This window comes from Dasypus novemcinctus, chromosome 11, assembly GCF_030445035.2.
Source record: "Dasypus novemcinctus isolate mDasNov1 chromosome 11, mDasNov1.1.hap2, whole genome shotgun sequence".
Lineage (NCBI taxonomy): Eukaryota > Metazoa > Chordata > Mammalia > Cingulata > Dasypodidae > Dasypus > Dasypus novemcinctus.
In genome coordinates, this window is record NC_080683.1 from 8715157 (window position 1) to 8740875 (window position 25719).

At 48.2% G+C, this 25719-nt stretch overlaps 1 protein-coding gene and 1 pseudogene across 1 annotated transcript in view; one reads left to right on the forward strand and one right to left on the reverse strand.

Moving 5' to 3' along the window:
* The first annotated feature begins 436 nt into the window (after positions 1 to 436).
* RAB44 (RAB44, member RAS oncogene family) overlaps positions 437 to 25719 on the forward strand; it is a 42882-nt gene continuing 17599 nt past the window's right edge. The window contains exons 1-4 of the mRNA XM_058306652.1: positions 437 to 525; positions 7022 to 7240; positions 15150 to 15261; positions 24924 to 25095. Of these exons, the coding sequence (XP_058162635.1) occupies positions 7034 to 7240; positions 15150 to 15261; positions 24924 to 25095 (491 nt within the window). The 5' untranslated portion in view covers positions 437 to 525; positions 7022 to 7033. The remainder of the gene's footprint in view (positions 526 to 7021; positions 7241 to 15149; positions 15262 to 24923; positions 25096 to 25719) is intronic.
* On the reverse strand, positions 5319 to 5419 carry LOC111762294 (U6 spliceosomal RNA; annotated as a pseudogene).

Here is a 25719-nt window from a genome sequence, read left to right on the forward strand (position 1 = left end):
CTTAGATACCACTCCCCAAAAGATGATTTAGATGTAAGGCTCTCCGGGTATCCACGACACTGCCTGGGGGTGACCCCTGGGGTAGGCACAGAGTGTGGCTAGCTCAGCACATTCCAGGCACCCGCTTTAGCCACTCCTCTGCCCATCAACACTCTTGCTGGGAGAAGAGGTGGCATCGCCCTGCAAATCCTGGCTTTGCCAAGTGCTGGGAGACCTCGAGCAGAGCACCTCACCCTGCAGAGCCCCTGTTTGGGAGGGCCGCCCTCTCTCCCAGTGCCAAGGGGCCCCAGTTCTAAGATTCTAGGACCAGGGGCCTAGGAGGCACCGGACTAGATTGTGAAAGGATAGTGAGGCTCAACAGGAAGTCCCGGAGATTAACAAAGGAGATTGGGGAACGGAAAGGGTGATTAAGCAAGAGACTCGACTGTTAACAGTTTCAGAGCTCGTGGGCTCCTGGGGGCTGCAGCCACCCCATCCCAGGTCCAGGAGGCACCGAGCTGCAAGCCGGACCGAGGCCTTTGAGAGGTGGGGACGCCCCGGAGTGGCGGTGCTTCTTTTCTGTGGAGGGGGTTTAAGAGGGGTGGGAGCAGAGGTTGCCTTTAGCTTCTGTGACAAGGATGCAAAAAGCTGAGCCCTCTTTCCCCTTGAGTTTGGTCTAATGGAGGGCACTAGGGCAGGAGGGGGCATAATTAACCACCTTAAATGGCTGTGTGACCTCGGCAGTTCACCTGGCTTCTTGGGGCTCCGCTCCTTTGTTGGTGAAGTGGGGTACGGGCTGGGCAGACGAGAACACGGCTCGAGGCGGTCTGTCAGGCCCAGCTCTGACAATGTGGGTTCTGTGACCATCATTCCCATTTGTGGTTACTGAGGTAAGTGGGGTGAAGGGAGCCCCAGTTCCAGCGCCATCTGTGAGGGAATGAGGAGGTGGCCCACTTGTAGTTCTACCACGGTCCCCGCACCTCATCCTCCTTGTACCCCTCTCCACTTGCGGAGGGAAGGCTGCAGCGCAGGCTCCCCTGACTGAATCGCACATGGGGGCGCGCATGCCTCTAGATGCCTGTGACAGGGATTCACTTGCTTTTGAGTTTGACTTCTGACTTGTGATTTTTTTGGACAATGAACGTGGGGGAGAGGCGGTAGTGCTGAGGAGCCGCCTGCGCGCGTGTTTTTGGTCATGAAGGAGCTTCCTTCGTTAAGGGTGGAAGGCAGCAACGACCGACTGAGGGGAGCGTGAGGAGGGGGTCCTGACGGGGCTCCCAGCTGGCTGCCTCTGGGGGCTGTTCTGAGCCGCTTCCAGTGGGCAGCACGCGGAGGAGACCTTCCATACGTGCCCAGCGGCCACGTGGGGTGTCACACTGCCCGGGAGTGTGCGGCCCGAGGGGCGGCGGCTGTCCACTCCGACAGCGTGAGGCGTGCGTGTGTACGAGCGTGGACTGACTGAAAGGCGTCCCGCACAGACTGTTTTTAGGGTTTGCTGTAAGGCTGCGAGGGGTTCTGATGTGATTGTGAGGGGACAGGGGTGTTCTCTGTCCCTGACTGAGGTGACAGGCGTTCTGTGCTAGCTGTCGATCACGGGCCGGCTTGGGGAGGCCAGCGGCCTCTCTGCCCGGGCCTCCTGACAGGCAAGCAGGGGGTCGCTGAACGGCCCTCTGTGGAGGGGCTTGACCGGCTGAGAGGGCTGGCGCCGGAGGCCCACGTAGGCCGAGCGGGCAGGTGCTGCTTGTAAAACGCCAGGAGCCTTCTGGGAAGCGTGGCTTCTGGAGGTGTGGCTCTGCGAGGGACTCCCGAAGGGAGGCCAGGGGGGCCCCACGTCCCGGGATGCGGCCACAGGGATTTACCTCAGGACACCAACTGCCTTCACAGGGATTTACCTCAGGATGCCAACTGCCCTCCCTCCTGGGAGCCCGGCAGGCTCAGGGCATGGCTCAGGGCATGGCGTCCACATCACAGCGACTCCTCCCCCAGAGCTTCCGTTCTGCCCTGGGGATCTTATCTTGCTGCGTCGGGTGTGTTATCTCCATCTCCGGAAGTACATGTGAAACTGCTCTTTGAGTTTCCAAGTACCGTGACAGGCGCCCGCCTCCTGCCCCTCTCCGAAGCCCTTGTCCACCGGGGCTGCTCGGTCCGACGTCTGTGACTCACAGAGGGCCTTCTGCCCAAGAAGTGGCCTTGGGGGACGTTGGTCCCATGACAGATGGGGAGACGGGATCTAGTGCCACTGACGTCATGGCTCGGGGGGTCACCCTGCCTCTCGGAGCCTCACTTGGTTTCCACATCTGCCCGGTGGGGGTACACTGTGTCTGCACAGTACCCGGCCCCTCTGAGGCTCAAACAGAGTGTCCCTGTCCTCAGCGTCATTGCCACCATGGTCACTGCTCCCTTGACCTGGCAGGGCACTGCATTGTTTATCCAACAAGTATTGTTTGAGCACCTACTGCATGCTGGGTACTATTGTAGGCATTCGGGATACAGCAGTGAACAAAAGAGCAAGCTCCCTGCTCACAGGAGGCTTGTACTTCACCAGGAAGAGATGGAACTTTACACAATAGATGAGTAAAACACTCCACAGTCTGGGAAGGTGGCATGAGCTAAGAGAAAGGGAAGGAAAGAGGGGCGGGCTGCACGGCGGCGTGGAAGGGAGGTGGCGCTTCAGTTTCAACGACCTCGTCTCGTGCTCTTGGTCCCCCTGTGTGGTGGGCATTACTCCCACGTTCCAGGGAGGAAACTCGGCTGTAAGTGACTTGTCCAAGGAGCACAGCTAGCCAGTGGCACAGTGGGAAGCGGCGGGGGTCTGACTCCGGAGCACTGTGACCCGGCTTCCGTTCCTTTCTTGGGCCTCAGTTTCCACGTCAGCAGGTCCAGGGGGTGGGACTGGCTCTCTTCTAGTGCCGACGCGCAGTGGTCCTTCCTTTGGTATGAACCCACAGGACCCCCAGCCCCCAGGCCCAGCTCCAGTGGCCACTGGAGGGTCAAGGAGAAGAAGGGGTCTCCCCTCGTAGGGGGACAGTAAATGGGGGGAGGGATGGAGACTTTCTGGGTGTAGACAGATGTGTTCCAAGGAGGGGTGAGTATCTCATTGCTTCCCTGGGGCAAGGTGGGGGTAAGGCGGGGTGGGAGATCCCCGGTGAAGGGCGATTAGATGAGATTAGTGGAGACCTCTTCTTTCTAACCTGTGGAATCTCATTCTTGGCTTTTTTCCTCCAGCTTTTTATTAAGAAAACTTTCCCCAAACCTTCAGAAGAACAGTGATCGTTCTTGCCCCGAGGGCTACCATTTCGCCCTCTCTCCCTCCCCTCGTGCACTCCCTCCCGCCCTCTTGTTTGGAACCATTTGAAAGGAAATCCGCAGCCATCATAGGCTCCCCCCAGCTACTTAACCGTTTCTCTCAAAGACAAGGACAGGCTCCCACGACCGCAAGGTCTTTTTCACACCTAGGAAACTTCACTTTGCTCCGTATCCTCTCTTATATAATCTACCTTCAAATTTTCCCAGCTGTCCCCGACGTGTCTCGGAGAGTTAATTTTTTTCTGAGACAGAATTGCACTAAGGATCACACACTGTGTTTAGGAGCCGTTTCTCTTTAGCCTCTTGACTGGAGAACAATCCCCCTGCCTCCGTTTTCTTCAGCAATGCTGACATTTTTTCAGTCTCTTCAGTGGTCTAGTAGAATGTCCCCCATTCTAGGGGACAGTATGAGTCGGGAGGGGAAGTCGTAGGTGGCTGAGGTCCCAATACACGCCCAGAGTGAGGCTGGGCACCGTGAGGGGATCCAGGGTAGAATGGGATTCTCCCTCCCTGGAGCTCGCTGCTGAGCTCTGTCACCTCCTCCAGGAAGCCCTCCCTGACAGGTGGCTGAGTTGCTCCTTTTCTCAGGGTGTTCACAGCGTCTGGCACACAGGTCTGCCACATCTTCCAGGCTGTGCTACAATTGCTTTTGTGTCTTGTCCCGCCTGAGGCTGAGTCCCTCCAGAGGAGACCAGGAGTTAGTGGCACCTGTACCTCCAGGGCCAGGAGGCTCTGCTCGGGTGTGCAGGTCGTGCCCTGGACAAGGTGGGTGGCTGAGGGGACACGGGGGGGCTGGCATCGAGCCCACTGTCTGACTCTGCCAGGGGGAGGGGCAGCTTTTCCTTTGCCTGATTTGCCTCGAGGAACCATGTGGATGGTGGCATCCTGCTCAGCACTTGGCCGGTATTCAGCTGGTGCTCAGTAAATGCTCGTAGGTGCTTGGTAGATCTCGGGGAGGGCTTGGGCAGGAGGGCGTCCTCTCAGGAGAGGAGTGCTGGTAACTGTTTAGCCACCAGGGCTCTGGGAGGAAAAGCTCTATTCACAGCCCTTGCCGATTCCCGTGGGCAAGTCCTGGCACCGTGGGTGGATTCAAGGCATGAGTTAGGCAGAGGCGCTCGGTCCCAGCCCCTGACGCCACCCCAGCACATCTCCGCAGGGTAAGACTGTACACTCCATGGTCTTCAGATTGCATCTAAAACCTGAGCCACATTCCCCTCTACCATATGGGGGTTCCCGGGGCCTCCTGGTGAAGGCAAACCTGGCCCGAGCCGTGGAGAGCTGGCCCGCGCCACGAGCTGATGCAACAAGATGACGCAACAAGGAGACACAAAGAGGAAAGACAGTGAGAGACACAACAAACCAGGGAGCTGAGGTAGCTCAGGCGATTGAGCACCTCTCTCCCATGTCGGAGGTCCCAGGATCGGTTCCAGTGCCTTCTAAAGAGAAGACAAGAAGACAAGCAGACACAGACCAACGCACAGCGAAAGGACACAGAGAGCAGACAGCGAGCGCAGGCGGCGGGGGGTGGTGTGGGGCAATGGAAAAAATCTTAAAAAAAATAAAATAAAATGAACGCTGAAGGTCCCAAGAGAGAGAATGAAACAGAGACAGAGAAACAGGAGGAGAGACAAAACATGCGGGGAGGGAGATGAAGGTGGATGGAGAGACAGAGGGAGAGCGACTCCGTTTCCCCTTGAAGTCCAGGGCCTCCGCTGGGGCCTCAGCCCCCCTGGAACCAGCCCATCAGCCCTGAGTAGAGCTTCCCCCTCTGCACCGCCTCCCCCTGACCTTCGACCCCAGCGTAACCAAGGAGTCTGGGCGCAGGCTCCCTGCTGCCTGGGTTCCTTCCCGCCTGCTCTACCCTCCCGCCTCCTTAGAGCTCGGCTTATGTTCCGCTGCCCACGGGGAGCCATGCTGACCATCTAGACATCAAGGCCCTCCCGCCCCAGACAGTTGGTATGTGTGTGTGTTTTGCTTTTTTAATTAAAAAAACAGAACAGTTGTCTTATTCCTTCAAATATTCAGACTTGGACAAATATATGGGATGTGCCAAGAATTTGCGGGTAGTGCAGGGGCTGTGCTGATCTGCTCTGTGTCATTCCAGTTCTAGTTTATGTGCTGCTGAAGCCAGCACCCCCCACACAGTTTTATGTGCACCAGACTTATTTCCCGGGGGTAGAGGCCCCCGCTTTACCCTGCCAGACCCCAGCCTGCCTGCCCCCTGCCCTGGCGTCTCCCTGGAGCAAACCCTTAGCCACAGCAATGCTCAGCGCCTGCAATCCGACCTAAGACAGACAGAGACCCCGATTAATGGATCTGACAAGGCTTGCTTGAGCACCTACTATGTGCTAAGGAGTTGGGGCACCGAGTGGACCGAGGTGCACAGGACACCCATGGGGGAGCCTGGAGCATCTTGAGGGGCACAGGCAGAGGGCACTTAGCTGAGTCTGAAGTGTGGGCGTGGCTGCAGGGAAGGCTTCTTGCAGGAGGCACCTCTCAGCTGAGGGCAGCAGAGGTACTAGCAAGCAGGGGCTGAGAGGGGTGGGGGCTGTATTAGGCAGCCAAAGGGGCGATGATGCAAAATACCAGAAATCTGCTGGCTTTTATAAAGGGTATTTATTTGGGGTTGGAGCTTACAGATACCAGGCCATAAAGCATAAGTTGCTTCCCTCCCCAAAGTCTATTTCCACGTGTTGGAGCAAGGTGGCTGCCGACGGCTGCCAGGTTCGGGCTTCCTGGGCTCCTCTCTTCCGGGGTTCCTGCCTTCCCGGGTTCCTTCCTCTCCGGGCCCAGCTCCTCTGCTCTCTCCCCGAGGTCAGCTGCAGACCGCGGGGCGGGTTCTCTCGGGGCTCCGCTGCTCTGCTCCTCCTGCCCCCGGGCAGCAGCTCTGCGAGGCCCTGACCAGCAAGGGAGGCTCCACATCCTACCCTGGCTCGGTGGAAGCCTCGATCGTAATTTAATTAAGTAATCCTCCGAATCCAATGTAATCTAACCTGCCCAGGGGAACAGACCCGTCCACAAACACCCGGGATCTACCTTTCGAATCCCTAGATAATGCCACGCTGCCACAGGGGCACAGGCGGGTGGGGGAGGAGTGGGGTGCTCCTGGGGTGGATGTCGGGGGTGGCGGGGGTGGGGGGCGAGTTGGCCCCCCGGGGAGGGTGCCTGGGCGGGAGCGCCATACCCCGAGGCCTCTGTGTGGCGCAGTGAAGTGTGAGGAGACGCTGAGGAGGGCGAGCGCGAGGGAGGCAGCGTGGAAGGCTCTCCTCCATGCTGAGGCGGCTGAGGTGTGAGGAGAGGAGCCGCAGGCTCCGCAGGAGAGGCTGTTCCGGAAGCTTCTGGCCCTTCAGACAGCAAGATCCTGGGCTACCCTGGGAAACCACTCCCCATTTTTAAAAAAATAGGCTATCTCCTGCCAGGGGCTATTTTATATAATGGCTAGAGAAGGCTTTTGGCCCTTAACTGAAGGAACTGAGGGCGTGAGCCACGTGGCTAGCACAAGGAAAAGCTTTAGACAGGGGGAACAGAAAACGCAAAGGCCCTGAGTGAGAGGTGCTGAGGCCCGCGTGGTGGGGGGCGGCCACGAGGCCAGGGAGGCTGGCGGGGACGGGTCAGGCAGGGCCTGGCTGGCCTCGGTGCGTTTTCTCCTGGGGTGACAAAGGGGAGCCCCAGGAGGCTTTTTAAGCAGCGAATCACCACGCCCAGCAGGCCGGTGCCCCCTTTTCTCTGTCCCCAGGGCCAAGACACCATGGAGAGCGGGCAGAGAGTGTCCCGGAAGGGCCGGAAGCTGGGCTCCAGCCGCCGGCGGCAGATGCGAGAGCCGGCCGACGGGCAGGACGCCCCCGCGGCCCCCGAGCCGGAGGCCTGGCCCGCCCAGGCGGATGAGGAACTTCGGGGCTTCCTCCAGGCCTGCGGGGCCCAGGACAGGGGCTTCGTCACCCGCGAGGATCTGGCGGTGAGCCCAGGGCCCCCTCCCACCCGCGGGGCCCGCTTTCTGCAGCCGTCTCAGGCTCCGTGCTGGGAAGTCAGGGCTCGCCTTTTCTCTCATCCCAGGAAAGGTCAGACCTTTTTTACACTGCCACGTGGACGCTTGATAAGGCTGTGTGTGTTACCCACTTCAGAAACATTTGCATTTTAGCAACAGAAAGGACTTGTATCCAAAGAAAGAACTTGCCGGCTGTAATTTTAGGCCCATTGAGCAGGGAAGTTTATCTGGGGAAGCAGCCAGAACCTGGAAACCAAACCATGCCCGTGTCTATCAGCCTCACCATCGCATAAGATCAGCCGCGGCTGTGTGTTCCGACAAGCAGTTGTAGATCGTGGCCCAGGCCATGCAGCTGACCAATTTCTCTTCCATCGCCTTCTCATTTTCTGCAAAGGGGACTGTGTGGGTGCTGCCTCTTCCTGGTGCCACTCCCTACTCCAGATGTTGTCCTTCCCACCGTCAAAACCCACCCTTCCCATATTCCATCCCTCAGGCTCCATCTGACAAATCCACAACCAGGTGTAAAACATAATTTTCTAGGGAAGTGGATGTGGCTCGTGTGGTTGAGCACCTGCTTCCCATGTGCGAGGTCCTGGGTTCAATCTCTGGTATCTCCAAAAGAAAAAAATTTTCCAAAAGATAAAATGAAAACATGAAAGGTAAAATGCACACATATCGAAGGTCTCCTTTAATTACTATTATTAATTAGTTAATTAACGAGGGAACCCATTAGATGGTACCGCCAGTAGTTCAAAGCACTTTCAAGAAGCTAGGATATTTATAGGCAATCTGATAAAGAAATGTTAGGATAAGTTTGCTGAGTTAAAATTTAAAAATGGGTAACAGGCCATAAATCTTTGGAGTTATCTGTTGTGCTAAACAAAAACTATTTTCATCGTTCCTGGACAAAACTCAACAAGTTAACACGTAACTTCGGTAAGTCTGGGCTTTTAATTAAAATAAACAATAGGATTCACTAAGTCCATTCCTTTTGTCCAGACAATGCTTGGGTAGTCTTTACTCCAGTATAATATTGAAAGGATGTGCTATTTACCTTTTTGTCTTATTTCCAAGTTTCAGATAATTTTTCTGTGATCATAAATAATCTCCAAAGTTTATTCTTGATATGGAAAAGGCTGGTCTCATAAAGGTTGGCTTGATTTTTATCGTAGGTGCAGTGAAGGTGTAAATTAAACAACAGGTTTCCATGAGTTTGCTGTGCAAATCTAGACTTCCTGGAGTCATATATATATTTTGTTTTTTAAACAAATCAATTTTATTAATACATATTGATAAAGCATGCAATTCATCCAAAGTGTACAATCAATGGTGTTTGGTATAATCACATAGTTGTGAATTTATCACTTCAATCATTATTAGAGCATTTTCATTATTAAATAATAATAATAATTAACAAAAAACAGGCAAACAAACAAGAAAATTCTTTACCTCTCAATCTGTATTTCCCCTGCTGTACAAAGCTGCTATTTCTGGCTATTCTTTTTTTTTTTCCCCCTCTGGCTATTCCTGCACCATTATTTATTTATTAAGCAGTTTTGTTGCGATACATTCACATACCATTTGATCTCTCCAAAGTACGTAATAAATGGCTTCTGTATAATCACAATGCTGTGAATGCATCAACACAGAGGATTTTTAGAACAATTCCATTGCTATGGAGCCATTTTAAGTCCACAAAATTAGCTCCTATCCAGAGGTTTTCACATGAAATTTTAGGTTGGACTGCTAAAACCTCTGTCATTTGCTTTTCTAGTTATAGTGACCACCCATCCTGATTTGCCCAGAGCAGAATGGGTTCCTGGAACGTGGGTCGCTCAGTGTTAAAAAAGGGAAACTGGGACAAGCCGGCCACCCTCCTTCTAGTCCAAGGTGGGACACCACGCCCAAGACCCTCTCTCCAACAGATTTCACCTAGAGCACCTATAAGTACGGGCAACTTCCTCTCTTCTCGAGGTCCCCAATTTTGCTAAGGCTCCTCTGTTGCCAGGAAATGACTTTTCTTATCTCCTGGTTCCAGGCCAGCTTCCGGGGCGGCTTAGCAGGCATTGGCTCCACATGTGTTCCTTACCCAGGGCTTCTTACATCTGATTGGACGAGAATCATTCTCCACGACGACACTCCAATTAGGGCCTTGGTTGCAAAATTGATTTACACAATTATAGTCCCATAACAAGGAGGATAGACTCTTCTTGGATCTTTGCAAAGAATTATATTGCAATGGAAAGTAAGGAGAGTTAGTAAAAGTACTGGTTTCTGAATTCCGAGGGAGTCGGTGAGATTCAGATACCATTTAAAACGTTTAATTTCAGGTTACATAAACACCATCTATTAAACTGAGGGTTAGGGGCAGCTCAGGAAGACAGACCCAGAACTCCCAATATTCCCAACACGTATTTCAGACCAGCAGTGACCGCTCAAGATTTCCTTTAGCTGTTCATTCCGTCCCCTGTAATTCACTCTTGTCTTCGGAGTCAAAAAGAATCCTGGAAATCTCCCTCAGTTCACTAGTGCAGTTGGAGGTTGTCTAAGCAGTGTTGGGGGGAAAGCTATACCCGTGTGAAGCGTCTACATAACAAAGAAGCTAGTAACTCCCTCAGGATCTGAGATTCACATCTAAGTATCTAAGACTAGTCCAGACAGCCTTCTTCCAGTCCCCAGAGGCTTTCAGTTTGTCCTTCTTTGTTGAAGTCACGTCCTCTGACCCAGCTCCTAGCAGAACCATCTAGAGCATGGGGGGGAGGGGAGAAATAAATAAAAAATATATATATCTTTAAAAAAAAAAGAGCATAGGAAAGCAGAATTCTGCGTAATAATGAGACAGAAAGTTGTGGCTATTTGTTACTGCAACAATATCTGAATGGAGGAGAGTAAAATCTTCCCTTAGGATACAGTACATAACTATTTCATAAGGTGTTTTTTTTTAATTAAAAATTTATTTTCCTTTTTCTGTTTTGGCTCCCTCGTCTGTTTGCTCATTGTTGCTCATTGTTTTTTGCTTGTTGTCTGTCTGTTTTTCCTTTAGGAGGCACAGGGAACCAAACCTGGGCCCTCCCGTGTAGGAGGCAGGCGCTCAATTGCTCGAGCCACATCTGCTCCCTTCATAAGGGCTTTTTTTTTTAAGATTTATTTTTCATTTATTTCTCTCCCCTTCCCCGCTGTCGTCTGCTCTCTGTGTCCACTCGCTGTGTGTTCTTCCGTGTCTGCTTGTATTCTTGTCCACGGCACCGGGAATCTCTGTCTCTTCTTGTTGCATCATCTTGCTCCGTCAGCTATCCGTGGTGCCATGCCTGGGCTGCACTTTTTTCCTGCAAGGCGGCTCTCCTTACGGGGCACACTCCTTGCACATGGGGCTCCCCTACACAGGGGACACACTGTGTGGCACGGCACTCCTTGCGCACATCAGCGCTGCACGTGGGCCAGCTCACTGCATGGGCCAGGAGGCCCTGGGTTTGAACCCTGCACCTCCCATATGGTAGGTGGACACCCTATCAGTTGAGACAAATCTGCTTCTCCCTTCATAAGGGTTTTATCAGTGTTTTCCTGAGGTTAAGAACAAGTTACAGATTGGGAAGACCTTTAGAGATCTCCAGGGCCTTTCCATAAAGCATGCAATTTTTGAATTATTTATGTGAATAGCATTTTACCAATATAAACGTAACCTAGGAGAAGCTGATCATCTCTTTGATTTGATAGTTCTTCCCACGATGCTCTTGCCATGGTGGTGAGCTCATTAATAAATATAGAGAAGAACCCCCAATTTTTATTTTCTAAATTTAGGATCTGATCTTGGGAAGGCAAAATCAAAAGAACAGTCAAAGATTTAGGAACTAGATTCAGATAGGATCATGGGAGCCTGAGAAATGGTACTTGGTTACTTATTTAATTAAAGTGACAATAAAATAAAGTATTTAAAAATAAACATGGAAGAAGCTTACATGACAGCTCTTTTATAAGGGAGGTGCCTTTGCTGATTGTTTAAAAAAATGAAGGTCATGATAAAGTCAACACAAAGCAGAAAATTATTCTGGTGAGACATGGAATCTTTGCTATCTAAGGCAATTTATGGAAGATAAATAGTAACCTCTTTTTACTTCTTACAAAAACTCTAAGGCCAATTTATCGTTTTAAAAAGAAATAAAGACAAATTTTAGTTTTGCATTAATATAACATGTGGCATTAGATATTTCTCAAAATGTTCTTTTTTTTTAATTTATGAATAAACCCATCTAAAGTGAGCCAAATTTGGCAAAATGTTAACATATTCATAGCTTATTTTCAGATTCAGGTGTTATAAATCAAGGCAAATAAAATCTCTTTTCTGAAACCTTCTACAACTTTTTATATCCATTCAAGTTTTACCCTTTTATTCTCTTTCACATTCTGGAACAAGATCCTTTAAGACAAAACCACTTCACTTTTCCCTTGAAAGACAAAAACTCATCCCATTTTCCTTGCAAGCAGTTATATTTCTCTGTCACTCCTAGTATACTACAGACATCCCTAGAGATGATAACTTTTATCCAATAATTGATCACAGAAAAAACTAGGGGTTAAATAATTTAGAACTTTTGGTCTTATGCCAGCATTTTAGCAGACTAGAAAAGTTCATAAATACATGTAATACTACCTTCCAAGCCACAAACATCCCTTGTATAACTTTTTAAAGCGGCAAAAAGTGAATACATTCATTAACATGATAGAAAGATAGAGTTACTCCCTAGCATGTAAAAATAAGAAGCAAAGGGATATAGACAAATTTGTGCTTAGCAATCACTGAGTATTGCACTTTTCTTAGGAATTATCCATGTAGCCAAAAATTGTTTATTAATTAATTTCATGTAATAGTAATTCAAATATTTAAACTTACCTAAGAATCTTGGAAATTGCTTTTAAAGTGAGACACTACAAAATATAATTACCATTGATATAAAACTTGTCAGAATAATGAATCAATTTAAACACAAATTTATACGTTTTTAATAATCTTAAACATTGTGGGAGAAAAGTGTTAGCTTATTTGATTAGTAAACTTATATGAAAAGTGTTGGGAATTCAGATTAACTAGCTTCTTCACAAAAATCAAATCCACATCTTATAAAAATAGAATGTATTCTTTTTTTTTAATAGTTTATTTATTTATTCCCCTGTTGTCTGCTCTCTGTGTCCATTCCCTGTGTGTTCTTCTGTCTCTGTTTGTATTTACATTAGGCAGCTCCAGGAAGCGATCTTGGAACCTTCTGAAATAGGAAAGAGGCGATCATTCTCTTGTCACCTCAGCTCCCTGTTCCGCTACGTCTATTATTGTCTCTCCTCTGTGTCTCTTGCTGTGTCATCTTGCTGTGCCATCTCTCCATGTGGGCCGACACTCTACTCTGGCCAGCTTGCCTTCACCAGGAGGCCCTGGGCATTGAACCCTGGACCTTCTATATGGTAGATGGGAGTCCAACTGCTTGAGCCACATCCATTTCCCTAGACTGTATTCTTGTATTAGATTTAACATAAATCAGAGAAAAAACAGATAGCTATTATTTATTTTTTCATAAACCAAAGTTATTAAACAAGCATAATTTTTGCAAAGAGTCACCTTAATTATGTAAGTGTGGATCCTTAAAAGGTTTTTGGGCTAGCAAACTTCTGTAAGAAGGATGTTTTTCTTAAAAGTCCATCATTTTTTTTTTCTTCCCCTCCCCCTTTCCCACCCTGCTGTTTTTGCCGTCTGTGTCCATTTGCTGTGTGATCTTCTGTATCTATTTCTCTTTTTGTCTTCTCTTCTCATCTTTCTCCTTTAGGATTCACCAGGATTCAATCCTGGGGACCTCTCATATGGAGACAGGTTCCCTGTCAATTGAACCACCTCAGTTCCTGGTCTCTGCTGCGCTTCACCTTGACTCTCCTCTTTGTCTCTCTTGTGTTGTGTCATCACCTTGCTGCGTGACTCGCTCACGCGGGCACTGGCTCACCATGCGGGCACTCACCTGAGCACTCGGCTCGCCACGTGGGCACTTGGCTCACCGTGTGGACACTGGCTCATCAGGCAGGCACGCTTTCTCTTCTTCTTTTTCACCAGGAGGTCCCAGGAATCAAACCTGGGTCCTCCCATACGGTAGGTGGAGGCCTTATCACTTGAGCTACCTTCGCTTCCCTCCATCACTTTTAAAGTATTAGAAGTTCAGTTTCTTTATTTTCTGTGACTTGGGGGGAACGACAGATTTATATAAGCATGTGTATGTCTCTATAAGTCAATCAATACATAATTCCTTCAAGAGGAGACATAGTTCTCTAAGTTATTAGTGTTCTCTGAATGTAGAAAAACACTTCACATTCACAGTAAGAGTTAAAGGCCTTTCTGAACTGTAGACACATAGACATACAGACATGAAGAGGACGTATAACTTCGGTTGTACAACTTCAGTCACAGGTCAAAAGTAAGCACAGAGGGAAGTGGATTTGGCTCAACTGATAGAGCATCCGCCGACCATATGGGAGGTCCAGGGTTCAAACCCAGGGCCTCCTGACCTGTGTGGTGAGCTGGGCCAGCAAGATGATGCAACAAAAGGAGACACAGATTCCCAGTGCTGCTGACAAGAATGCAAGTGGACACAGAAGAACACACAGCAAATGGACACAGAGAGCAGACCATGGGTGGGGGCGGGGGGTAAGCACAGATGCAAAAACTCACCAGTCCAGATCTCAAAGAGCTGTTCTCCTTCCCAGTGGGTATGCAATTCTTAACTGATCTGAGGTCATAAGTAGAAAAACAAACAAATAGCAACTCACAAAAAAGATAAGCAAATCTGACTTTTTTGTTATCTCTCACCCAATAGACCCTAGATCTCCACCATCATCCTACAGACATCAACAAATGGTCAGACAATGAAATGAAATCCCCCCTCATTGCTGCCACGGGTGGGGAATAACTCGATAGCTATGTGCAACCAACACGAAAAATGCAAAATCAGTGAAAAGAAAACAGCAACAACAACAAAAAAAACCCTAGAGAAACAGGATCAGTAAAAGAGTTCTCCACCACTTGGGGCTCCTTCAGGGTTTAGGGGGTGCACTCTTCCAGCAAGGCAGTGGACGTGGCTGTCAGGAGCTCTCCTGGGCATCTCGATGAAACCCCCAAAACTGTTCAAGGAAGTTCTCAAAAAGGTAAAATCATGACTCTTAGGCAAATATAGAATGAAGGCATACAGAACATTTTATAACTCATAGGTTGCTGAGGGATGTTATGAATGGTTCACATGACATGTTAAAAGCTGAGGTACTTATTTATAGGCAGTATAAAAAAGAAATGTTAGATGTTAAAAAGTTGTTGGTTAATGTCCAACTGGTCTTAAGTCTTTGGGGTTATCTGTTTCATTGGACAAAAAGTATTTGCATCTCTCTCTTGGAAAAAAAATCTACTAGGTAACATGTGAGTTCATTTAAAATCTGGGTCCTTTATTTGGTAGTCAACAATGAGATGAACTAAGTACATTCCTCTAGTCTAGACAATGCTTTTTGCCCCCGTGATTTTGAAAGGATATGCTATCTACTTTTTTGCCTTAGATTCAAGTTTCAGATGAAACTTTTGGGGAGGATTAGCTGCTGCACTTTATCGGGGCCCCGAGGGGGATGGGACTTAGACCAGATAAGTTTCGATGCTGGAAAAGGGTTTGGGGCCAGATCTGGCTCTGCCGAGAGGGCGTCTGGATGGGGCTGGGACGCCTGTAGGGCAGGCTTTGGGTAAGATTGGGGCCTGGTGACTCCAAAACTGGGGGTGGGGGTGGCTGAAGACGAACACCTCAGCTTCCGTGGGGGTGGCCCAGCGACTTTGCCGGCAGGAACAGCCGCCCGCCTCCCCCCTTCCTTCCAGGGGGCAACATTCAGCTTCCTGGGCCCCGACGCGGAGCTGGAGATGGTGTTCGACTGGGTGGACGTGCAGCGGAAGGGACGCCTCGCCCTGGAGGAATTCAGCTCTGCGCTCAGTACGTGGGGCGGGGACGCGAGGCGAGGCCGCGCACGGGAAGAGGGGAACCTCCCAGTCCCCCGCAACGGTCCAGGCCCCCACGGGCAGGGAGGGTTGCTGGGGGGACGAGGAAGCCAAGCCTGGGCTGGGAAGGCCGTTAGTCAGGGGCCTTGAGCTCCTGCCCAGGAGACTGGTCGCTTCCCTTCCCTCCAGCGAGGGCGTTTCCTTGGCCGGGGGCTCCCCTGAGCATCCCACCTCCTCCAGAGAGGCCTCCGGGCTTGCTTTCTGGTACTTCTCTTCAGCGAGCAGTTAGACACTCCCCGTTTTGCGACCGTAGCTGTTGCTTCCATCTGAGGGGAGTCAAACCCTGCCCCTGCTTAAGGGAATTGCAGGCCCGGGGCGGCAGAGGGTGCTGTTTAGGGGGTAAGGGTTTCCCAGGCCCTAAGCCCCAGCGCCCACCTCTCCCAACGGACCAGAGAAACCAAGGTGGATGGGCTGGGGGGAGGGGCGGGGGGGGACCCGGCCCAGGGAGGGGAGCGGGTGGTGTCCCTGGGAGGGCCCCCGCCACGCCCAGCTCAGCCCGCAGCACCCACAGAGCCGTGCGCGGGTCTCAGGCCCTCTGAGCCCCTAGAGTCAGGGGCGCAGCCGAGAGGAAGGCCCGGCGCCTGCGGGCACGGGCTGGGGCCACGCCAGGAGGCAGCTGCTCCGGCCCTGGGGAGGGAGAAGCCAGGCCTGGGCTGGGGGGACCCGGGGGCCGAGGGCACCCCTGTGGCCCGTGTAGCGCCACGGGGCCCTCTTCACAGCTGAATCCGTGCGGGGCCGCCGTGCCGGGGGCTTTCCACTGCCTGCGGAACAAAGTCCAAACCCCTCCGGGGCCTGCAGGGCCTGCACCACCCGGCCAGCCTCCTGGACTCACGCCGTGCCACCTGTCCTCCCTCCGGTCGGCTCGGCTCCCACCCCAGGGCCTTTGCACTGGCTGTTCTCTGCCTGGAACGTGCTTGCCTGGATCCTGCAGGGCTTACGCCTTTTGTTAGTCACATCTCGGTTCCAATGTCCCCTCCTCAGGACTCTTCTGACTGTCCTGCTTGAAGGAGGCTGCCCTCCCCGGCTCTTGAGGGCAGTTCCCCTGTTTATTCCTTAGCTCGCTTACTTCAAACCACAACAACAGCAGATCAATTTTATTGATACATATTAAAGCATACAATTCTTCCAACGTGTTCAGTCAATGGTATTTTCTATAATCACATAGTTGTACATTCATCACTTCAATCATTATTAGATCATTTTCCTTATTTCAATGATGATAATCAACAAAAAAACAGACAAACAAGAAAAATTCTCCACCTCTCAAGCTCTCTCTGTTTTCCCTGCTGTACATAGCTGCTATTTCTGGCTAGTCTTGCACATTTATTTATTTAGCTGTTTTACTGAGATATATTCACACACTATATGATCTATCCAAAGTGTATAATCAATGGCTTTTTGTATCATCACAATGTTGTGCATTCATCGTCACAAAAAATTTTTAGAAAACTTCTGTTACTCCAGAAAGAAAAACTCCACACCCCCTAGCATTCCTTCCCCCACCTACATAAACACTGATCTACTTCCATCTTTATAAAATGATTTATATTTACACTTTATATAAATGGACTCATAAATTAGGTGGTACTTTGTGTCTGGTTTCTTTCACTTAGCATAATGGTTTTTTTGTTCATTATTAACATTTTGTAATAGTAACATACATTTGTTAAGCTTCAAAGAAAAATGGTCTTATATATGCAATTTTGCCCATATTCATATTCCACATGTGGTTTTACTATGCTATAAAATTCCATGTTACATTTTTAGATTTCCTTTTAGTAATATAAATGACCTCAGACTTTCCTTTTAAGCCAATTTCAAACCCACATAATAATAGTACTGCTAGCTACAAACATTATGTTGGTCTTTCACCTTTTCTATTCATTTCCAAAGATTCATACACAACCTTTTTACCAATTCTGCACAAGTTAACCCTCAGCTTTCTGTTCTCTAAACTCATTCTTTTTTTTTTAAAGATTTATTTATTTTATTATTTCTCTCCCCTTCCCCCCCACCCGGGTTGTCTGTTCTTTGTGTCTATTTGCTGCGTCTTCTTTGTCCGCTTCTGTTGTTGTCAGCGGCACGGGAATCTGTGTTTCTTTTTGTTGCGTCATCTTGCTGTGTCAGCTCTCCGTGTGGGCGGCACCATTCCTGGGCAGGCTGCACCCTCTTTCGCTCTGGGCGGCTCTCCTTACGGGGTGCACTCCTTGCGCGTGGGGCTCCCCTACACGGGGGACACCCCTGCGTGGCAGGGCACTCCTTGCGTGCATCAGCACTGCGCATAGGCCAGCTCCACACGGGTCAAGGAGGCCCGGGGCTTGAACCGCGGACCTCCCATGTGGTAGACGGACGCCCTAACCACTGGGCCAAGTCCTCCACCTCTAAACTCATTCTGTTTTCTGGTGACCCATAGTCATGTTATGAACTCCATGAGATTACACAATGTATTTAGTTTATAGTATATGTCCTTTTGTGTCTGACTTGCTCCACTCAACGTAATGTCCTCCAGGTTCATTCATGTTGTCGTATGCTTTCCTACTTCATTTCTTCTTACAGCTGCGTAATATTCCATTGTGTGAATGCACCACAGTTTGTTTATCCATTCATTGGTTGAGAGACACCTGGGTTGTCTCCAACTATTGGCAATTGTGAGTAAGCCACTAGGAATATTGGAGTGCAGATGTCTGTCCGTGTCCCTGCTCTCAGTTCTTCTGGGTATGTACCCAGCAGTGGGACTGCAGGGTCACGTGGCAAGTCGATATTCAACTTCTCTAGGAACTGCCAAGCAGTCCTCCACAGCGGCTCTACCATTCTACACTCCCACCCACAGTGAATAAGTGTTGCTCTCTCTCCATATCCTCTCCAACCCTTGTAGTTCTCTGTCTTTCGTATATCCCATTTTAGCTTTGATTTGCATTTCTGTAATTGTGATTGAAGTTAAACATTTTTTCCTGTGTGTTTTTGCCATTTGTATTTCTTCTTTGGACAAGTGCCTATTCAAGTCTTTTGCCAATTTTGAAATTGGGTCGTTTGTCTTTTTATTGTTTGGTTGTAGCATCTCTTTATATATCATAGATATTAAACTCTTATCGGACATGTCAGCTGCCTTTTCACCCTTGTGATGAAGCCCTGTGAGGTGCAAAAGTGTTTAATTCAGAGGAGGTCCCATTTATCTATTTTTTCTTTTGTGCATGTGCTTTAGGTGTGAGATTGAAGGAACCACCACCTACCACAAGATTTTTAAGATGTTCCCTACATTTTCTTCTAGTAGTTTTATGGTCCTGGCTTTTACATTTAGGTCTTTGATCTATTTTGAGTTGATCCTTGTATAGGGAGTGAGATAGGGGTCCTCTTTCATTCTTTGGTTACGGATATCCAGTTCTCCCAGCACCATTTGTTGAAGAGACTGTTTTGTCCCATTAACATGGCTTTGGTAGGTTTGCTGAAAACCAGTTGGCCATAGAGGTGAGGGTTTATTTCTGGACTCTCAATTCTATTCCACTGATCAAAGTGTCTATCTTTAAGCCAACACCATGCTGTTTTGACCACTGTAGCTTTGTAATATGTTTCAAAGTCAGGCAATGAAATTCCTCCCATGTCACTTGTCTTTTTTAGAACGCTTTTGGCTATTTGGGTGCATTTTCCCTTCCAAATGAGTTTGGTCATTGCCTTTTCTATTTCTGCTAATGTAGGCTGTTGGACTTTTGATTGGCATTGCATTAAATTTATAAATCTCTTTGGGTAGGATTGACATCTTCACGATATTTAGTCTTCCAATCCATGAATACAGAATGTCTTTCCATTTGTTTAGGTCTTCATTGATTTCTTTAAAAAAAAAAGATTTTTTTTGTTTATTTCTGCCCTCCCCCTCCCGTTTCCCCTGTTGTCTGTTCTCTGTGTCCATTTGCTGGGTGTTTTTCTGTGTCTGCTTGTATTCTCATTCTCATTAGGCGGCTCTAGGAACCGATCCTGGGAGCTTCTGGAGTGGGAGAGAGGTGATTACTCTCTTGCACCACCTCAGCTCCCCTATTGTGCCAAGTCTTCTTATTTTGTCTCCTCTGTGTCTGTTGTTGCGTCATCTTGCTGCGCCAGCTCTCCGCACTGGCCAGCACTCCTGCGCGGGGTGGCTTTTCCCTTGTGAGGAGGCATTCCCATACAGGGCAGCTCTCTTGTGCAGGCCTGCATTCTCACATGAGCTGGCACTCCCTGTGGGCCAGCCCATTGCATGGGCCAGCTTGCCCTTAGCAGGAGGCCCTGGGCCTCGAACCCTGGCCTCCTTTATAGTAGACAGGAGCCCAATTGGCTGAGCCACATCTGTTTCCCTTCATTGATTTCTAGCATTGTTTTGTAGTTTTCTGCAGATAGGTCCTGTACTTCTTTAGTTAACTTGATTTCTAGGTATTTGAGTCTTTTTATTGCTATTGTAAATGGATTCCCCCGCCCCCCGATTTCCTCTTCAGATTGTTCATACTAGTGTACAGAAACATTACTGATTTTTGTGTGTTGATCTTGTATTCTGCCACTTTGCTGAGCTCCTTTATTAGCCAAGTAGCTTTATGGTAGACATTTCAGAACTTTCTAAATACAGAATCATGTCATCAGCAAATATTGAGAGTTTTACTTCCTTTTTTCCTATTTGGATGACTTTTTAAAAAAATTTCTTGTCTATGTGCACTAGCTAGAACTTCTAGTACAACATTGAATAACAGTGGTGACAGTGGGTATCCTTGTCTTGTTCTGATCTTAGAGGGAAAACTTTCATACTTTCCCCATTAAATATAATATTGACTGTGGGTTTTTCAAATGTGCCTTTTATCAGATTGAGGAATTTTCCTTCTATTTCTATCTTTTGAGGAGTTTTTATCAAGAAAGGACATTGGTTTAGATGATAATGTGTTTTTTTTCCCTTCAATTTGTTAGTGTGATGTTACGTTAATTAATTTCTTATGTTGAACCAGCCTTGCATATTAGGAATAAATCCCACTTGGTCATGATATATAATTCTTTTGATATGCTTTTGGATTCTGTTTGCAAGTATTTTGTTGAGAATTTTTGCATCTAAGTTCATTAGAGAGATGGGTCTGTAATTTTCTTTTCTTGTAATGTCTTTATCTGACTTTGGTATTAGGGTGATGTTGGCTTCATAAATGTGTTGGGTAATTTTCCCTCCTCTTCAAGTTTTTGGAAGCATTTAAACAGGATTGGTGTTAGTTCTTCTCAAAATGCTGGTAGAATTCACCTGTGAAGCCATCTGGCCTTAGACATTTCTTTGTTGGGAGAGTTTTGATGACAGATTCAATCTCTTTAAATGTGATTGGTTTATTAAGTTCTTGTATTTCTTGTAACATCAGTGTAGGTTGGTTGTGCATTTCTAGTAATTTGTCCATTTCACCTAGGTTGTCTAGTTTATTGGTATACAGTTTCTCATAATATCCTCTTATGATTATTTTTATTTCTGTGGGGCCAATTGTAACTCCCCCCTTTTTCATTTCTGATTGTATTTATTTGCATCTTTTTTTTTTCTTTGTTAGTCTAGTCAGGGGTTTGTCAACTTTATTGATCTCAAAGAATCAGCTTTTGGTTTTGTTGATTTTCTCTATTCTTTTTGTTCTCAGTTTCATTTATTTCTGCTCTAACCTTTATTATTTCTTTCTTTCTGCTTGCCTTGGGAATGGTCTGCTGTTCTTTTTCTAGTTTCCCCAGCTGTTCAGTTAGCTCTTTGACCTTAGCTCTTTCTTCTGTTTTTTTTTTTTAAATACAGCCATTTAGGGCTATAAATTTCCCTCAAGACTGCCTTCACTGTATTTTGTTAAGTTTTGTTCTCCTTTTCATTCATTTCAATATTTTTACTGATTTCATTTGCAATTTCTTCTTTGACCCACTGATTATTTAGGAGTATGCTGTTCAGCCTACACACATTTTCAGATTTACCTCCTTTGTCTCTATTATTGATTTCCAGTTCCATTCTATTATGATCTGAGAAGGTGCTTGATATAATTTCAGTCTTTTTCTATTTGTTGAGCCCTGCATTGTGATCTAACGCGTTCTTTCTTGCCTGGAGAAAGATCCCTGAGCACTTGAGAAGAATGTATGCATAACTTGCTGAGTTTGGGTGCAACATTCTGTACATGTCTGTTAGGTCCAGGTCATTTATTATATTGTTCAAGTTCTGTTTCCTTGTTGATCTTCTGTCAAGTTTTTGTATCTAATGATGCGAGTGTGTGTGGAAGTCTCCAACGATTATTGTCGAGATGTCTATTTCTCCTTTCAGTTTTCCAAGAGTTCATCTCATGTATTTTGGGGCACCCTGGTTTGTGCATAGGTATTTATGAAAGCTGTGTCTTCTTGGTGGATTTCCCCTTTTATTAATAAATAATGGCCTGAAACTCTTATAACTTTTTTGCATCTAAAGTGTTTTATCCAATAATAGTATACCTACTCCTGCTCTTTTTTTGGTGCTATTTGCATGGAGTATCTTTTTCCAACCTTTCACTTTTCAACTGGTTTGTCTCCCTGGGTCTAAGGTGAGTCTCTTGTAGGCAGCGTACAGATGACTCATGTTTTTTTATCTATTCTGTCAGCCAGTATCCTTTGATTGGGTGTTTAATCCATTCACATTCAACGATATTACTGTAAATGCATTATTTACTTCCAAGATTTTATTTTGTTTTCATATGTCATATCTTATTTTTGTCTGTCTTTTTATTCTTTTGGTTATTTTTTCTGCTATTCTTTCTTCTATACTCTCCTCAAAGCGCCTCTCTCCTATCTTTATCTTTCAGGCTCTAAGGCCTCCTTTAATATTTCCTGCAAAGATGGATTCTTCTTTACAAACTCTCTTAGTTTCTGTTTGTTTGTGAATATTTTAAACTCACCTTCATATTTGAAGGACAATTTTGCTTCAAAATTGAATGAAGAGTTCTCGGCTGGCAGTTTTTCTCTTTAATATCCTCACTGTATCATATCCTCGTCTTCTCACCTCCGTGATTTCTGATGAGACATAAGTACTAAGTCTTACTGGGCATCCCTTGTATGTGATGGTTTGCTTCTCCCTTGTTGCTCTCAAAATATTCTCTTTATCTTTGAAGTTTGACATTCTGAGTAGTATGTGTCTTGGAGTAGGTCTATTCAGATTTACTCTGATTGATGTACGCTGTACTTCTTGGATATGTAAGTTCATTTCTTTCATGAGAGTTGGGAAATTTTCAGCCATTATTTCCTCAGATACTCTTTCAGCCCCTTTCCCCTTCTCTTCTCCTTCTGGAACCCCCATGACACGTATGTTGTTGCGTTTCATGTTATCATTCAACTCCCTGAGCCCTGCTCAGTTTTTTCCATTCTTTTCTCTCTTCTATTTCAGCTCTTCTGTCTTCTATATCACTTAGTCTTTCTTCTATCATTTTGAGTCTCCTGTTTTGTGCCTCTAACTTTTTTAAAAAAGATTTTATTTATTTCTCCCCCCGATTTTATTTGTTTATACTGCCTGCCCTCTGTGTCTGTTTGCCTTTATTAAAAAAAATTTATTTCTCTTGCCTTCCCCTGGCCCCCCATTGTCAGCGCTCTTTGTGTTCTTCTGTCTGCTTGCATTCTTGTCAGTGGCACCAGGAATCTGTGTCTTCTTTTGTTGCATCACCTTGCTGCATCAGCTCTCTGTGTGTGCGGCACCACTCCTGGGTAGGCTGTGCTTTTTTCACGCAGTGAAGCTCTCCTTGCAGGTGCACTCCTTGTGTATGGGGTTGCCCTACACGGGGAACACCCCTGCATGGCATGGCACTCCTTGCTTGCATCAGCACTGCACGTAGGCCAGCTCATCACATGGGTCAGGAGGCCCTGGGTTTGAACCCTGGACCTCCCATATAGTAGGCGAATGCTCTATCAGTTGAGCCAAATCTGCTTCCCTAATCGCCTTTTTTTTTTTTAAGGAGGCAACAGGAACCAAACCCAGGACCTCCCATGTGGGAGGGAGGTGCCTAATCACTCCCTGTTTGTTGTGTCTCTCATTGTGTCTTCTTGTTGTGTCATCTTGTTGTGTCAGCTTGGTGTGCCAGCCCATCATGTTGGCTCACTGTCTTGCTCATCTTCTTTGGGAGGCACCGGGAACTGAACCTGGGACCCCCCATGTGGTAGGAGGGTGCTCAACTTCTTGAGCCACATCCACTTCCTTCTAGCATGTTTTTTTTATCTCGCATACATGTCTCTCATTCCCAGGAGCTCTATTACTTTTCTGTTCAGGTTTTCAAACTTTTTTTTGTGCTTACTCAGTGTGTCCTCTCCCCACCCTGAGATGGCTCCCTTGTCTGTTTGCTCATTGGTTTTGCTTGTTGTCTGCTCATTGTCTGTTTTCTTTCTTTCTTTCTTTAGGAAGTACCAGGAACTGAACCTGGGACCTCCCATGTAGGAGGCAGGTGCTCAACTGCACGAGCCACATCCACTCCCTGCTCATTTGTTTTTGCTCATTGTCTGCACATCATTTGTCTTCTTTAGGAGGCACCAGGAACTGAACCTGGGATCTCTCATGTGGGAGGCAGATGCTTAACCACTTCAGCTACATCTGGTCCCACCTCAGTGTCTTTTTTTTTTTTCTTCCCTCAGTGTCTTTTTGATGTCCTTTATCTCTTTAGCTGTATTGTCTTTCAATTCATTAATTTGATTTTGGAAATTTGTGTGCATCTCATTGATTAGTTGTCTCAAATTCTGTGTCTCTTCTGGGGCTTTGAGATATTCCTTTTCTTGGGTCATTTCTTACATTTTCTTAGTATACCTTCTAATTTTTGGCTAATGTCTACACGTCTGATTAGGATGGCGATTTTACTCAGATGCTCAATTTCTTTCTCTTTCATAGGGATTTAGTGGGAGGCTGTGTGTTACTGTTCTTTGATTCTTGGTTCAACCTGTTCTGGGTTTTTAGGATTGTCTCTGATAGTTGCTCAAATCTGGGCCCTGGGCCCAGGAATGGGCTGAAGACCTGCTTCCTAGGGCCTTGGGGAGGAAGAGTTTTGCCAACACAATTCTTTTCCTTTGCACCTCTCTTCTGGGCAGTGTCCAGCCTTTCCTGGTGTCCTAAACCCTAAAAGTTGTTCCCAGGCCATTTCTGCCTGTTTTCTAGCTATTTTTCTGGAATACAAGAGAGTCCAGTGTCTTTCTAGTGCACCATCTTCCCAGATGTCCCTCCTCACTTACTTTTAAAGCAACTTTTAAAAAAAGAAATGTGTCTTTCTCCTCAATGTACATGAGAATGTCAGCTCCACTGGGGCAGGGACTTTGGCTACTTTTATCCTCAGCAACTAAAATAGTGCCTGGCACAGAGTAGATAATAAATATCTCCCGTGAGTGAGTGAAGGGTCCACTATGGAGCTGCTGTGTGACTTCCAGCGGGTCTCTCGGCCTCTCTGGGCCTCAGGTTCTCATCTGTGAAATGGCACAGGGCCTACTTGAGGAGACCCCTAAGGCTGAAGTGGGGAATGCATGAATGCAGCCCCGTGTAAGCGTGGCCGACACAGCTACGATTCCTTCCCCAAGACTGGGGCAGGGCAGCGTGGGAAGTGAGGGCGCGTGGGCCCAGCCCCCCTGCTCCTCTCTGTTCCCTTCCGACCCCAGAGAACATCTTCGGCTCCAGCCCAAGCACCCACAGGCTGCGCAGGAGGCCCCCGTCCTCCAAGCGCGGGTCCGCGGCCGCCAGCTTCCCAGCGATGGAGGAGGCCGAGGCGGAAGACAAGGAGGCGTTCCTGGCCTTCGTGGAGCAGCTGGGGGGCGGCCACCTGCTTTCTGAGTAAGGCCGGCGTGATGTGTGTGGGGAGGACGGGGTGGCACTGCCGGCCAGCGGGGGTGCGGGCTCGCCCGGGCACGGGGCCGAGCGGGTGGTCGCTGGGCAGAGCGGGGTGCTCAGCCCGGCTTGGCCACTTGCGAGCTGTGTGGCCCCAGGCAAATGGTCCGACCTCTCTGACCTCCACCTCCCGGGCTGCAGAACCGGTACAGGGCTGGCAGGATTAAAGGGACGCATGCATGGAGAACACCTGTCCACGAGGAGACCTCCCGCCCTCACCCTCTCTCCCTCTTGCTCTGCTCCCACCCCCAGGGTTACTCCCCAGAACAGTTCTTGCACCCCAAGGATTCTGCCATTCTCTCCGGGGGCGCCTTTCCGCACCCAAAGGGAGGGCTCCCCAGCAGGGCCAAGCCCAGCCTGAGACGCCCCGGCTGGGGGGGGCTTGGAGGCGGGAGGGTATTTCCTCCAGTCTGCCTTAGGCTTACGGGGTTGGCGCAGAGATGCCCCCGCCCGCCCCAGGCCCCGCTCAGAGCCGGCGAGGACTCGCCCGCGCCCATTCGCCCAGCGAGGCTCACCCCACTGGGCGGGGAGAGACGGCCTTCCTCACGTCTGGGTGCGGCCGGGTGGCGT